This window comes from Egretta garzetta, unplaced genomic scaffold (genome assembly GCF_000687185.1).
Source record: "Egretta garzetta isolate BGI_Z169 unplaced genomic scaffold, ASM68718v1 scaffold148, whole genome shotgun sequence".
In the NCBI taxonomy this organism is placed as follows: Eukaryota; Metazoa; Chordata; class Aves; order Pelecaniformes; family Ardeidae; genus Egretta; species Egretta garzetta.
This window is the reverse complement of record NW_009260669.1, coordinates 1944519-1960087: the sequence shown is the minus strand read 5'-3', so window position 1 is coordinate 1960087 and position 15569 is coordinate 1944519. Positions and strand designations below refer to the sequence as shown.

General features: G+C 37.9%; 1 protein-coding gene across 1 annotated transcript in view; it reads left to right on the top strand.

Annotated features, from left to right (window-relative positions):
• Positions 1 to 10290, top strand: part of PCLO (piccolo presynaptic cytomatrix protein) — a gene marked incomplete at its 5' end in the record, with an annotated part of 372092 nt that extends 361802 nt beyond the window's left edge. Inside the window, 3 exons of the mRNA XM_035901092.1 lie at positions 5029 to 5163; positions 5770 to 5915; positions 10150 to 10290. Of these exons, the coding sequence (XP_035756985.1) occupies positions 5029 to 5163; positions 5770 to 5915; positions 10150 to 10290 (422 nt within the window). The remainder of the gene's footprint in view (positions 1 to 5028; positions 5164 to 5769; positions 5916 to 10149) is intronic.
• Between the last annotated feature and the right edge of the window lie 5279 nt (positions 10291 to 15569).

Genomic DNA, 15569 nt, shown 5'->3' with positions numbered 1-15569 from the left:
TATTTTATTTCTAATTCCACTGCTCTAATACCCCCAGTCAATCTTGGGGAACAGAAGGAGCCCGTACTAATTTATACACAACTGTGGAACAAAATGTATTTTCTTAAGTCTGTTTTCTGGCCATCTGGCATCCATTCAGCAAATTACTCTGGTGTACTGCTCATCGGGTAGCAGTATTTAGGCATCTCATACTTAAATTTCCAAGTTTAACATACACTTGATTCACCTCTGTGATTAGACATAGTCAATCTCAAAAGGCAATTCAACTTATTCTAAGATAAATGTGTAAATTAGCTCAGAAATTTACAGACAATTGAACTGAATGAAATTCCTGCCCTTGTCCAGTGAGATTTACCTGCTCATTTAAATGCATTGCTGAATTAGCCTTGATAACACGGACAAATGGAAGACAACTATTTACTACTGTCTTGGGTAATTTCGCTTGACAGCAGGCATCTGATCAAAAAGGAATGGGAGCACAATCCATAGTTATCAATCCCTGGAAGTTGACAACAGTGCAGATGACACATACTGTGATTTACAGCAGCAGTTGTTTAAGACTAATAGCAGAACTAATTAACCTTTCACAGCATGGAGCATGACAGTTCTACAAGAGGAAAATTTTATGTTGCCATGACCATAGCAAATTTAAACCCCTGGACTTCTCAAATAACTTGCAGCAATTTAGTTAATTAAACATAACTTTCTAATTGTTAATGGATTTTTAATAAATCTGATCCCCTAAAAAAAAGGTGTATTGTCATGTAAAAAATAGTAATGTATTTAACCATAGCTATATATTTTTAAGAATTGATAAGCTACTGTTAATGTGTTCTTAAAGTGAACACAATGTTGCTTGGCATGTCTGTGGTCCTCTTGCAGTACATCAGTAAATCTGCATCTGATATATATGTAACAGGTAAAATATCACACAAATTCAGCTTAAATATTTCTTATCCCTTTCAATATTTACTCTGTCATCCATTTGTAGAAAGCAATTTCATCATTTTCCAGTCCTTCTTTCCTAGACTAAATCAGAAAATAATATTTTTATTGCTTTACTATGTGTTTGTTTGCCACTGTGATAATCCTGGTTCACGCGTGTTTCACCTGGAATACATCTTCCTGCAGGAAAACAGTAATATTCAAGTTACAAATTATTTCCCAGTGTCTTAGAAAGCCATATTAGTACTTTCCTAGAAAGATATGCAACCTCTATTTCACTGTATTTACTTTTTTTAGAGTTGCATTGTAGCATTTATCATCATCCAATGACTACCAAAAAATCCACAATCAGTTCCGTTTACACATCACTTAAAATTGATTTTTTGTAAACTTACAGAAGAATGCAGAAGGTTGTGACTAGGCAGTGTGTTCTGATCTATTCCTACCAATGCAATCCTTGGGGTCATCCAATTCCATGACACCCTGAGCAACTTTATTGCCATCACATCTGTTGAAGAACATTCATGTCCAACTCAGTCCATTGTGAACTCTCTCAACAGCTCATACACAGTCATTACCAACACTTCCGCTCATCAGTGTATCTCCTTTTCTAATTTTTTTTCTATTTAAAGAATCAACTCCACAAACATTTGAGCTGCTGTTACACACCTTTCAAAGGAAAGATGTAGGGAACATATAAGAGAAAGAGGTAAAAAAGCCAAACAATGACAGGAATAAGATCTCTTCAAAAGTCTTCAAAATTCTGCTAGGTTTTGAATTGGTGATTTATTTTAGTGCAATGTTTCATAAGGCTGGTGTTAAGGCTTTTTCACTGCATGCTGTGGGAGAAATGAAAATTACTCTGGAAGCACAAGAGAGCTATCACACTTCATGTGCTCGCAGCTTGAGATCATTGTTTTCCCCATGAGGCTTAAATGGTGAAGTAGGATTGTTTGTTGTAAAGAGTATCTGGGGATACAAAATAGTCCACGGAAAATTTCCAAATGCTGAGAAATGGTGCTGGAATTTTCACACACATTCTAATTTACTGGAAGCATTTCTCCCTTTTCTTAACTCATAGCATCACAGGTAGCATCCAACCTGCCTGATCTTGTTTTAGGTTGAATGCGCATCTAAGTGAAGAAGGTGGTACTAAGGTAATCAAGAAAGGCCCTAATTGCAAATAAACTTTAAAGGACAGAAATAGAATAAAGTAAAGTAAATAACCCAAGCATATTTTCTAGAAAATTATGTGTTTAACTAAAGATTGCCTGAAACTGAGATTAGGTTTGTGCTACAGTTGTCCATGTTGGGCTTTTATCATAGTCAAGCACTGAAGTCAGTGCAAGAACCAATATTGATCAAAAAGGGAGATTTATGCAACACCTTTCAGGTATGTCATTTCTCCATCAGTGATTTTGGTAGTTTATCCACAGGACATAAGAAGCATTATAATTTTTTCCTGTATTTGTTTCCAGTCATTAGACTAGCTAACTCCTAGCTAAGTCACTCAACACTTTCCAGAAAAATGATGTTATATCCATAGTTTAAAGATTATGGCATGTGATGGAACAGATTAATGAATAACAACAGGGACATTGTTGGCCTTTCCTTCTTTGATCCAGCTACCAATGATCTTTGCTGCTGCCATCACAAGATGAGGGCTCCATTCTTTTTATACAAATATGTAGCAGAAAGCAAGATGCTATTATTCATGTTCAAACCTATAGGAAGGGTTCTGTGATGATTAAATATGGTGAAAGAATCATTTGCCTCCTAATAGGTCCTCTCCCACCTTACAAACTATGGGTGAAATGCTGACCCAGCAGAAGCCCAATTGAAATTTGTTATTCATTGTAACTAAGTTAGATTCCAGCTTCAGTTTGCGAGGAGGGTTGAGGGCCCAGGTTGTAGCTGTGATAATTTGTTAATAAATTTTTATTCATGATCCCAAAAGATATTTTAAGTAGGAAAAACAATAGAATGTGTGATTGCTCATGGACATCTGTGAAACAACAGCTGGCATTTTTAGTGGCGATTATTCAAATTTGGTTATACTTTTCTGATACAAGTAAGTAATTTCTAAATGCCACTTGGTAACTTTCTTCTCTTCAAGGAAGGAGCTTCTCCAGATGTATTATTGTTTCCTTTCTGCAGAATTGCTTTGCTCTTTACAACATCTTGGCACCAGCTTCTAGAATTTCCTGGTAATGCGTTAATGCAGACGACACCGAACTGGGTGGTAGTGTTGATCTGCTTGAGGGGAGGAGGGCTCTGCAGAGGGACCTGGACAGCCTGGATTGATGGGTTGAGGCCAACTGGATGAGGTTCAATAAGGCCAAGTGCCGGGTCCTGCACTTTGGTCACAACAACCCCACGCAGCGCTACAGGCTCGGGGAAGAGTGGCTGGAAAGCTGCCTGGTGGAAAAAGACCTGGGGGTACTGGTTGACAGCCGGCTGAATATGAGCCAGCAGTATGCCCAGGTGGCCAAGAAGGCCAATGGCATCCTGGCTTGTATCAGGATTAGTGTGACCAGCAGGAGCAGGGAAGTGATCGTGCCCCTGTACTCGGTGCTGGTGAGACTGCACCTCAAATACTGTGTTCAGTTTTAGGCCCCTCACTACAAGAAAGATGTTGCATTTCTGGAACATGTCCAGAGGAGAGCAACAAAGCTGGTGAGGGGTCTGGAGCACAGGTCATACGAGGAACGGCTGAGGGAACTGGGGTTGTTTAGTCTGGAGAAGAGGAGGCCGAGGGGAGACCTGATCACCCTCTACCTGAAAGGAGGCTGCAGTGAGGTGGGGGTTGGCCTCTTCTCCCTGGTAACAAATGCTAGGATGAGGGGGAATGGTTTGAAGTTGTGCCAGGGCAGGTTTAGGCTAGACATTAGGAAAAACTTCTTCACCGAAAGGGTTGTCAGGCTCTGGAATGGGCTGCCCAGGGAGGTGGTAGAGTCCTCATCCCTGGAGGTATTTAAAAGAAGGATAGATGAGGTGCTTAGGGACATGGTTTAGTGGTGGGATGGCAGGGTTAAGTTAAAGGTTGGACTCAATGATCTTAAAGGTCTTTTCCAACCAAAGTGATTCTATGATTCTATGATTCTAAAGCTCCAGCCTGCTGGCAACCAGGAACTACCTAATAAAGATTCTCAGGGGCTTAACGGTTTAGGGTCTTTTTAATAATGTCTGAAGAGAAGAGGAAGGTGAAATAGTATTTCACAGTAGCAGGACAATAGATGTAGAGGTGCAGACCCCATTATGACATGATGCTATTATAGACAGCGTTGAGCTGAGGGCATGGGGTCTGCTTCCACTACTGCACTCATTTAGAAGATGCAGCCCTGCTCTACTCTGCCTGGCTTCAGTACAGCCTTGTGGAAGGAAAACACCTTTGTGGGAGCGAACCATCTTTGCGTACATTAATTCTGTGCCTTCTCTCCATCTCTGGACTGATTTAGAGAGAAATCCATACAGTGTACGAATAAATGGGCCTGTATTTCTACCCACATAAGAAGGAAAATCACCTTTACCTTTAAAGGTCACAGCGAGCACTTCCCTTTAAATTGTATGACCGATATTGCTCCATATACATAAGAAGGTGAAATGAAATGCTTCAGCAACGTCTTAATTCATTGCCTTTCAGAACCTTACTTTTTAATACTATATTGAATGTTCTCCTTTTTTTCCTGTCCTTTTTTTTTTTTTTTATGAAATAACTTCAGAATCTTGTAGTAAAAGTTTCTGAAAAGTGAGCTGTAGTGACCATTACACGACTTGTAATGACTTCTACTGAAATATGTATTCTTGGGAACAAAGCTCCTCTGAAGCAAATACATTCTGAAGCATATAATCTAGTTACTCAAGTATACTGCATGTATCTACCATTTTTTCATTCAAGCAATACATTACCTTTATACCCCTAACTAAACACTATAAGCTGTCCTGAAAAAAAAAAAAAAGACAAAAAACCCCAAACTAAAAAAAACCAAACCACAAACCAGAAAACTCTACTTCTTTCCAAGTTAGAAACATACATTCAGTTTCTATTCACATTAATGAGGGTTGCTTTTTCTGCTTTTCCAGGTAAAACACAGGTTATGGGTGAAATCAAGATTGCATTAAAGAAGGAAATGAAGACAGATGGAGAACAGCTGATAGTAGAAATCCTTCAGTGCAGAAATATCACATACAAATTTAAATCTCCAGATCATCTACCAGGTATTACACTGAAACCAGCTTCATGATACTTTGAAAACATTAAGTAGGATGTGACTGAAATAACTTAAAATCACCACTAAAATGGGAAAGAAAATTCCTTCTTAATCAGAATGACATATTCTATAGGATTCTTTTTTAAGTGCTTTTTTTCTCCTATGAGCAACTTTAATGAAAGAGAAAACATTTTGTAGAAGCAAATTAACTCTCAGAAGTTAATCTTTTTTATTTACTTTTGATTGTTAAAAATCAATCCTTTTTAAACTTTAATAAAAATGATAACTTCCTAGGTTATTAAAGAACAATGATATCTAGTAAAAAAAGTGCATTTTGGTGAAAAAGCTTTTAAAAAATTAAAACTCATGCTGGTAATAATATTTTCTAAAGACATAAAGGTATTTGTAGCTTTAATGACATCACTGTAAACAAAGTAATTCCCTTGGATTTAGTGGGGTGGCTCCATTTCTACACCATGTGAATGAGAACAGAATATGGCTCTGCAAAGTACCATGCTCTGTTTCTTCACAACACTTCCCCTCTGTTGAAATCATTAGCATCAACAATTATGAAAAGCTTCCGTGTTTAACTCGTTGAACTGTTCTTCCCCAGACCTGTATGTGAAGCTGTACGTTGTCAATATCTCTACCCAAAAGAGAGTAATTAAGAAGAAAACCAGGGTATGCAGGCACGACCGAGAGCCTTCATTCAATGAAACGTTTAGATTTAGCTTGAGTCCTGCTGGGCATTCTCTTCAGGTAATTCTGCATTTTATTAAAACCTAATTTTGGGTGTTGTCCGTGCTGTGCTACGGGCATTTGAGATCAATCTTCTATCTCAGTTGTTTGCTGAAAAGAGAAAATTACAAAGGAAATAACGCAACTACATAATAATGGAAATACTGGGCTGGAGGAGATTTTAAAAATTTAATCCATCACCCCACACTGAGGAAAGGTATTTATAGACCAGGCCTGAATGTTTTAGGCTTGATCTGTTCTTAAAATCCCCTAGAAAAGGAAGTTATGCATGCCTTCCAAAAATACTTTGCTATGTATTTAGAAAGTTTAGTGTAATATCTAACTTAAATATGCCATATTTTTAAATAAAGTTAGCTTATCCTCAAGTATCCTCACAAAGCACAGAGGAAAGTTGATGCGCTTTCTTTTTGCAAAAAAAGTTTGCACACTGAAATGTTGCGCTCTCCTCTCTATTTTCCAGGCTAAGTAAACCAAATTTCTTTGATATGTCCTGTTACCTAAATGCCTAATCATTTATCATTCTCTCCAGTTCCTCAACTTCTTTAAAAGTTGTGGTGCCTAAAATAAGTCACAATAGTTATGAACTCAGACATTGCAGAACCACCGATTATGGCAAGTCAAATATTCTCTGTGTACATTCGTAAAGGAGATGATGGTATTTTTCAGTCTGTGGTGCATCAAATGGTGTGTGGAACTGATTCAGGGAATTGTCCTGCTCCTGTGTTTTAGTTGCTTAGATAGGTTTGATCATTTGGTCAGATATGCTTTTTTAGACAGGTAGGATTCACTTTCATTTACTTTCACATGACTAGATAACTAATATAAGCCAGATATTCAGGCTTGCTCTAGACAGTGGAAAGTTATGGACAATTCCAGGGGTATTTGCACTTGAATCTTAAAGTCAGAGGAATTGTTGGGCATACCAGTTCCTGCTTAATGTACCTTTAAATCTGGAAGACCAACATAAACAAGCCAGCTACATTTTGATGACTAAATTCAGACTGAATTATCCAGGTTCTTATGTTAGGCTTATTGGTTGTATCATTAAAATTAAAGCCAAAATGGATGTGGATTCACAACCAAGGCCAATGGACATAGATACTCTGTTCCCTGTGTTAACATGTCCTAACATCCTCATTGGTTTAATAGACTCAGTAAAAGATTAGAGTTGTTAAATTACCTGGGAAAATCCAGAGTGGACAATAAAGTCTTGGCAAAGTTTAAGAGATAAAATTCCTTTAAAAATTTTGCTTCCAGTGGTGGTTTGAAGAGTAATCCATAAGGTGTGAGTAGGCCAGTCAAGGAGAACCCACAGAATCCTACGGAAAAATAAGCCATCAAGTTGTTAAGGAGGTAGACAGTGGGGGAGGTAGTCATAGGAATGGTCAGCCTGAGACTTGGCAACATTTCCTCAGAAACTCCGTGGTATGTACTGGTGCTGCACACCAGACCTAGGAGATCAAAGTCTATAAAAGTAGCAAGGAACAAGTTTAAAACAAACAAAAGGTGTTTCTTCCTCACACAACTTGGAGTTTGAGCTGTAAAATTTATTGCCATACTATATTGTGAATGCTAAATGTTTTCATGGAAAAAGTCACTGGAGAAAATGATTGGACAAATTAATGGGAAAAATATCTCATAGTCTGTTAAATACAAACATATCACTTGTGAGTCAGGAAGTCAATGATCCACAGATCATAGTAGGCATTTTGGGAAAGTGTCACTACATTATTGTCCTGTTCTCATATTCTGCCTCATGCACTACTCTATACACTTTTGGAAGCAGAAAATTTTCCTGGAGAGATCTTTGATCTGACTCTGTACATCTGTTTTTATATGCTCTTCATACTCATCAGTCAATCTGTTCTTATGACAAAGTATGAAGCTGACTGATTTGAATGCTGAATTTGCATGATGAACATTTAGGAGCAAAGAGATGGACATTGTCAAAAGAGATTTGGGGGATAGAGGGAAAGGAAGCAAAACCAGAATGTATATAACAAAAAATGGAATTGAGAAACAGAAGGGAAGAGAACTGGGGAGGGGAGGGGAAGGGAAGGGAAGGGAAGGGAAGGGAAGGGAAGGGAAGGGAAGGGAAGGGAAGGGGAAAGAAAAGCTAGAATCATCTGGTCAAGAGTACTGGGAATAAGGAAATAAATCCTAAGGATTAGAAACAGAGACTAGTTGATTCAAGATAACAAGGCTGGAGTTTAAAGCCTGGAGCAAAGAAGAACCAAGGCTGAGAGATAGACATGCTAAAGAAGACAGATACCAGGGACCCAGCTGAGAGGAATGGAGGGAAGGATCAAGGACAGAAGTGATGGAAAATTTCTGTTAGAAATTTTTTTTGTCCCCAAACTGTTGATGTGTCAAAATGAAAACATTCTGCAGAAAACATTTTGACAGGTTTCAGACAGGCATTTGCCTCAGCCCCTGGCAGTTTGCTCACTCACTTCCCTTATTTCCCTGTTCCTTGGCAACCCACCTGGGACCCTTCTGGAAAGCACTAAGCTCCTGGCTCCTTTGCCTTGTTCCCTAGCTGGTTCCTGGCTGACCAGCTTGCTGCAATTAGAAATACGTAATGTCCTATGTGAGGGTAATCAGAAAAACCCAGAATATTTTTTACAGATGTTCTGGTTTGGCTTGCCAGCTTCTGGGTTGCCCATTTCTTCAGGAAATACTGAACCAGGTGACCTAGAAGCTAGCAGCAGCGAAGGAAGGTTGCCTATTTTCCTCAAGGATGAGCTTTCTGATGAGTGAAGTAAAGTGGGATTCCCTAATAGCTCAGTGCCCAAGGGTCATTTGATCTTCCCCTGTCAAGCCTGTTGACCGATGAGCATGTAGACGTCTAAGCCATCCAGGTACATACTTTACTTGCCAATTGATATCAAAATTGGCCAGGGAAGTTCCTCATCCAGGAAAATGATTGCAAATTTCTCCCCTCCCCCCTTCTTTCCCCCTAAATTTCAATTGTACTGTAAAGTTTGCATTTTTTACTTTGTTTCCCAAATGAGAATGGAAAATTTTCAAAAACTTTGAAGTTCTTGATTACTGGAAATTCTAGTTCTTCTACGGTTTTGTTACATGTCTATTGCCTTATGGTCTTTCCCAGCATCTTAGCAGAGTACAAAAATCCTTGAGTCCTGACATTCTTCTGTTAGCTTAGATCTGTGAAACCAAGCAACAAAATGCCCTATTTTCTCTCCTGCTGGTTCACACAGAGGGTGACAGCCTCCTACTGTTATCAGTTACCTCCCTTGCTCATTGCCAGAGGTCTGCTCAGTGACTGTGAATGTTATAAATCTGCTGCTAATCCTATCATGGAACTGCAATTTTTCATGAATTCTTTTTTCTTTTTGGAAAACCTAGGAAGTTTATTTAAAAAAAAAACCAAAACCAAAACCAAACATTGGCCTTGTTAATTCAGTTACTCAATAATTAAGAAATGCTAGAATTTATCTGACTGTGTAGCTATAACTCACCCCCTGAACTATATACATTATCAAATTTATTTCTCCCAGAAACACTTAGAATGAATCTATATATCCACAGAACTAATCAAGTCCTTCAGATAAGGCTATTTCTTGCATGGTATGACCTTGCTTAGCTGGAAAACATGTGCTTGTATGATATATCCGGGAGTCTTGAACACCCAGCCTCCATAGCTCACATAATGGCCAGGCCTGTTCCTTGCTCTTCTCACTCTCCGTAGCTGGGCAAGCAAGAGCCATAAGACCAGACACAATACTGCGTCTCTCAGCAAGAATGACATTTCAGACCACCCCTACATTTTAGGTTAGACTACCACTTGCTGAGGTCAGAAACCAGAACTCTGGACTTTCTCACAAACTAGGTTGCTCTGAGTTACTGCCTATATGCAGAGCACTTAAAAAGGGCTGATACTTCACCAGCATAAAGCTTTACCCTGTAACTTTAAGCTTGACCTGTGTTTGTCTTTGGTAACCAGCAGGTGAACAAATTGCTAAAGTTCAAGATTGTCACCTAGCTGTTACATCCCATCATCATAAAATAGAAGAGAGCGAAGGTTCAGTTTTCACAGATTCCTTTCTGTTGGAAAGATGACTCTATACAAAAGGTTATGGTCAGTGTTTCTCTCCTCTTATGCGGGTACCAAAACACAGTTCAACATTTCTGATTCTTTTGTGTTTGCCAGCAAATGCAGTATGTTACTATGCAAAATGATAATTATTGTTTATTGTTATTATTTTTCCAGATTCTGCTTGTCTCCAATGGAGGGAAGTTTATGAAAAAGACATTGATTGGGGAAGCTTATATCTGGCTTGACAAAGTGGATCTAAGGAAAAGAATAGTAAACTGGCACAAACTGTTGGTCAGCTCCACACAAACACATTGAGCAGAGCTGACTGCTTAGGGCACAAAACCTGCAGAGTCTGCTATAAACAGCATCACTCCAAGACTATAGTTTGATATATTGTGTTTAGCTAGTCTTTCAGAATACAAAGTAGAAAAGAGCAGTCTCTGGGCTACATAGCACACTTAAATGAGGGCTAGTACACTTGTTTTGCTGCAAAAGACGGCAAAGTAAAAGAAAACCTGGGGCCCAGAAGTTAAAGTGAGGCTGTTTGAAATGAAGACTGATACGAGGGCTCCGTGATGTTGGACTCTTTGTGAAGAGAGTAACTGTGAAGGAAATAATGAAGGCTGGAAGGCAGGTGTTAATGCAGAGTTCGGCTGCAGCTGGAGGTAGTGTGATGGAAAAAGCAGTCTGGTTTTCTGTGCAACCAGGTGGAGATCATTTTATGCAAAAGCACCTAGGGTGACTGACTTTCCAAATCTCACTTATCAGAAGTGCAAAACTTGTTCCTCTGCACCTTAGGATCTCTGATAATTTGCTGTAGTGAGATTATGCCACTTGACACAAACTGCAAGGCATTTGCAAGAGTGGTAATGTTATTTTACATTACTTTTTTTCCTCCTTTCTTTTTCCTTCAGCAACTATGCTGTGGAGAATCAGATCTGATTGTTTCATTTGTTTCTGTATGTTAACAATGAATATAAACCACTGTCCTAGAATGCAATGGCTAAAACTATATCAATGGTCTATAATTTGGGATGTGGTTTTTAAGAGAAAGGACAGGATGTAAACTGCACTACATCAGGAAGAAAAAATGCTGTTTCAATGTCAGTGACAGTGTACTTCATCCTACTCTTTGAATCAGCAGTTTTAAAAAAAGTTTGGAATTGAAGAGTCTTACTGGGACTAACACAATTATTTCAACTAGTCCTTCCATTTTGCAGCAACCAGTCTTATTCTGAGACTGTGCGGAGACGATGAATTCTAGGCTATGTTGTAGGCACTTCGGAGCAGTAGACCCACCGTGCTAACACTGGCCCGCTCGGTGCAGGGCTCTGTATCAACGCCAGTGACACACTTGAAATGGAAGGGGAAAGGGTAGCAGCGCAGTTACTGCCTGGATGCTGTTGCACTAGAGAGAATTAAGAATATCCTCTTGCTATCTCAGGTGGATGTCTGAGTAGAATCCACTCAATGGCATGGCTTCTCAGTTAGAAAAGAGGTAAATTGGAAGGTAACTTGGAACATCTAAGACTGTGTCAGCACTTCCATGCTGAAGGTCCCACTTTCAGGGGCTTGAAACTGAGCAGTTAGCTCACTTTGGGAAGAAACTACTGCCTGAAATGGTTTAGGCTAGGTTTTGTATTTTCCCTTGTATCATTTCTGAAGAAGAAGGGAGAGCTTTTTCTCCCATTCCTAAAAGTACAGCAGTTTCCTTAAAAAACAAGAATCAGTATGGTACCCCTGTGACTCAGAAGTAATTTAGTTTTTCACAGCTTCATTCAAAAGTAGCTTCCCTTGAAATATTACCTCATGACCTTTGCATATTTAAAAAGAAAATTACCAAACTTCTGCACTTCAGACATTTATTTTTCTTGCCCAATAAGGACTTTTCACAAATGTTTCAATGTATGTCTTCTTATATGTTCTGAATATATGTAGTACACTTCCACAGGTTGTGCAAGACCTACTGAAAATATCCTTCTGGAAAATAATATATGCTTAAAAAAAAAAAAAAAAAGGAAAAATAAGGCTCAGCTTATTCAGAAGCTGGACTGACCGTGAAAAAGCTACACCATTTAATCTGGTGACACTTTTTCCCACATGCAGTTTTTGATTTATCTTTGTCAACTTAAAGTAACAGCCTGGAAAAGGAACATGAGAAGAAACACGCAGAAGATATTAATGATACACACACCAAGGAAACTCCTGTTAAGTTGTTGATAATCTTGCTGGTAACTTGCAAGCAGAACAATCTTACCAAAAGCTTATTAGCTATCTTAAAAACACAACATCACTGACAGTGGAAGTAGGATGTGTGCTTTAATGTTGAATTTTATGCTTTCACCAGTATATGTATGCCCTACCTCTCATATATTTTAAAAACAGTCCTCTGGAGTTATTGTAAACATCCTATATGTTTTGATGTTATGTATGTTTTTATAAGAAGATAAATACTTCAAAGAAAAAATCCCCGATCAAACCAAAAATCCTATGTGGATATATTTGACATATGTGTTGCTCTTTTGGTGGGTTATTTTGCATTCCTGATGGCTACAGTGTGTTCTTTTTTTGAAAAAAGATGAAAAAAAAAAATTCAGTTTCAATTACTGTGTGAAGTACAAGCCATGAGGTGTGCAATTTTGTGCAAACTGCTGGTAATTTTGTTCTTGCTAAGATTTATTATAAAGACAGCAAGTCATGCTGGTAGTTGCTATGGAGATTTCCAGCAGGAACGAGCACTATCTGGCTGCCTTTCTGGGAAGCCTGTAATCATCACTCTTAATTGAGAAAGCGGACAGGCATGCTTTGCTATCACACACATACAAATGTGGCCAATATTTTTATAAAATACTTGTGTTGGGTGGTATAGCTGTGGCTGTATGGAACAGCTACCTTTGCGGGGTAATCAGCTTCGGTAACAGGTTTAATTCAAGCATCTTTGATTCTCTGAACAACACAGAAAATGTTTCTGCATGTTGAAATGCCAGTTTTGGACTCCCATCATGAAATGCAAAGAGTAGAGTTTGTCAGGAACGTGACACTGCCTTGACCATCTGCAGCAAGGAAAGGGCTCCTGTGGTATCACCCAGGATGGGCCAGTGACAGACCTGGGCCCCACGCGCTCTCTCTTTTCCGAGACAGCATCATTCAGAGGTCAGAGGATGTATCCAAAGTGTGCCAAGTTCCCTTTTTTGACCAAATTTCTAGGTTGTACTGGAATCACTCTATGCAACACAGATTCATGTTTGAATGCATTTTTTCTTTTTTTTTTTTCTTGTTTTATGAATGAAGTCAGGAAAAACTCTCTTGTGACAATGTTTTTTAAAAAATAATCAAACAAGGACTATTAGTATTTTTTTACTTTTTTGTATATATCTCAGTATATTTTTTTCACTTTTTTCTCATTAATTTTTGTTTCTCTTATCTGGCCAAAAGTGCTTAGATGTGGCAACCGCTTTTATCATTTCGGTGTGATTGATTATTAATGAGTTCACACATTTCTACGATTTCTTTGAAGACGCATATTGCAGGGAGGCAATAGCAGAGGCATTTTAACTTTTTTTATTCATACATCTGCTGAGTCAACAGAGATTGAAGCTGCTTCTTTGTTCAAGGCCTTGTGTAGTGGAAACAAGCTGAAAAATGAGCAAAAGCACAGTGTATGTGTTTACAAATGACAGGGATTTCTAATGTTATCATTATTACTAGTATGCATAAAATGAGCAGCAAAGAGCCACTTTTTTTTTTTCCAGGTTAAAACTAGACATGAGAGTTGCTATGATGAATGTTGAGCTAGTTCTTTATCATTACAATTTAAAGGGATAGTATCCAGGGGCAATGAGTGCTGCTTCTTTATTATTACCCATGTTTTTACATTACATGGATCCTGCGTGGAAGAAACAAAAGCCCAATCCAAACCAGTTGAAGTCAATAACAACCAATCTGTTGACTTAAACTGGCTTTAAATCAAGACCTAGGAGGTATTTGTGTTATTTTTCTGGATGCTGGGTGTTCGCATGGTTAGGCTGTGGGATATGGTAGCTGGTAACCAGCTGATACTGATTCTTACTTTGATGATGATGATGAAGAAAAAGAAGACATCTATTATATTGTAAGCTAGTGTATGCCCAATAGAGATTATTTAATTAGGATTTAGTTTCATGGAGATATCATAAAGATATTAATAGTATTTTTTTAAATTATTATTTTAACCATAACTGACATTATTTTTAAGTACTTTATTTTCATTGCTACAATGTTGAATGTCCCAGATTCCATTATTTGAGTATATATTAGATATGTACATACCTATGTGAATAACAGAAAATTTGCATTTGTGTGAGTGTAACTTATAAAGGTAATGAAACAGAGAGGAAATTTAGTGTAAGTATCCACCTACATTGTATTTAAACCTTAGCCCTACATGCCTTGTGAATTTTCGGTACACCTGGCATATAGGATCAGTTGCTCTTTATGAATATATATTGCCTTTAGAAGGAAAGTAGAAGGAATAAGTGAAACCGGATACTCTCTCTTTAAATCACAAGAAGCATTTTAATGTTTTCTATATGTTCTGTTTTATTATTTTGAAAAGATTAATAAGAAAATATATTGATGAGCTCAAAAGTTATAATATATATAGATATCCATAACTCAAAATAGATTATTTGAGCGAAAGCTGTTTTCTTAATTTGTTACCCTGTAAATAAGTATACATTTTTGTAAAACAAGCTGAGTTTAAGTTATTAACTCCATCTGACATCCAAGCATGTGAATGTGTCCTTATTTGATTGTATCTTATAGATGTTCAGTGACGTGCTCAGGTGCTCAACAATGGCTGACTGGCGTGTGTGCTGTCATGCTATCGACAACGTGTACAGCATACCCAATGTTTAAAAAAAATCCAAAAACACCAAAAAAACCACAAAAACCAAAAAAAAAAGATTAGTCCTTGGAGAAATGTAATGTTTCCACAGTGAATGTTGCATGCATAGCTGGTGGTTTGTTGATATTAATTTTGGTTTGAATTTCTTTTGATTTTCATTTTGCTTCCAAATTCATCAGGAAAAAAACCAACAGACTTGTTCTAAAAGTTGTAAAAATGGAAACAAAAGCAGTATGAAAATTGTATAAAAATGCTTGTAAATCTGTCTCAGTTTTCACTTTATGTATAAATCCATGTCATGGTTTTGTGATTGTATACAGGATGTATCTTGAGAACTTATGCAGATTGTGCTGTATAAAGGCTGTTATCCCAGTCTGACAAATAAATATTTAAAATATCTGGTTTTGTTTCTTTTCCCTAATTAACAGGAAAATCTATTTTGCTGGTTCAAATTTCCCATTTGTTGACCACCGTGGTTTTATTGTAATACTGTACACACTGCCCATATTCATCTGTCCTACTTCAGCATTAGCTCACTTCCCTGGGTATCACTGATGTCCCATGGTTCGTTTTGAAATAAGGAACAGTTAGTTTATCAAAACCTTCTTCAAACAAGTCAGAACCCTAAAATCCACATGTAGCTTGTTGATATCTTCACACCGATTAATCTCTGGCATCCTGTATAGACAACAAATAAATGTGCATACAT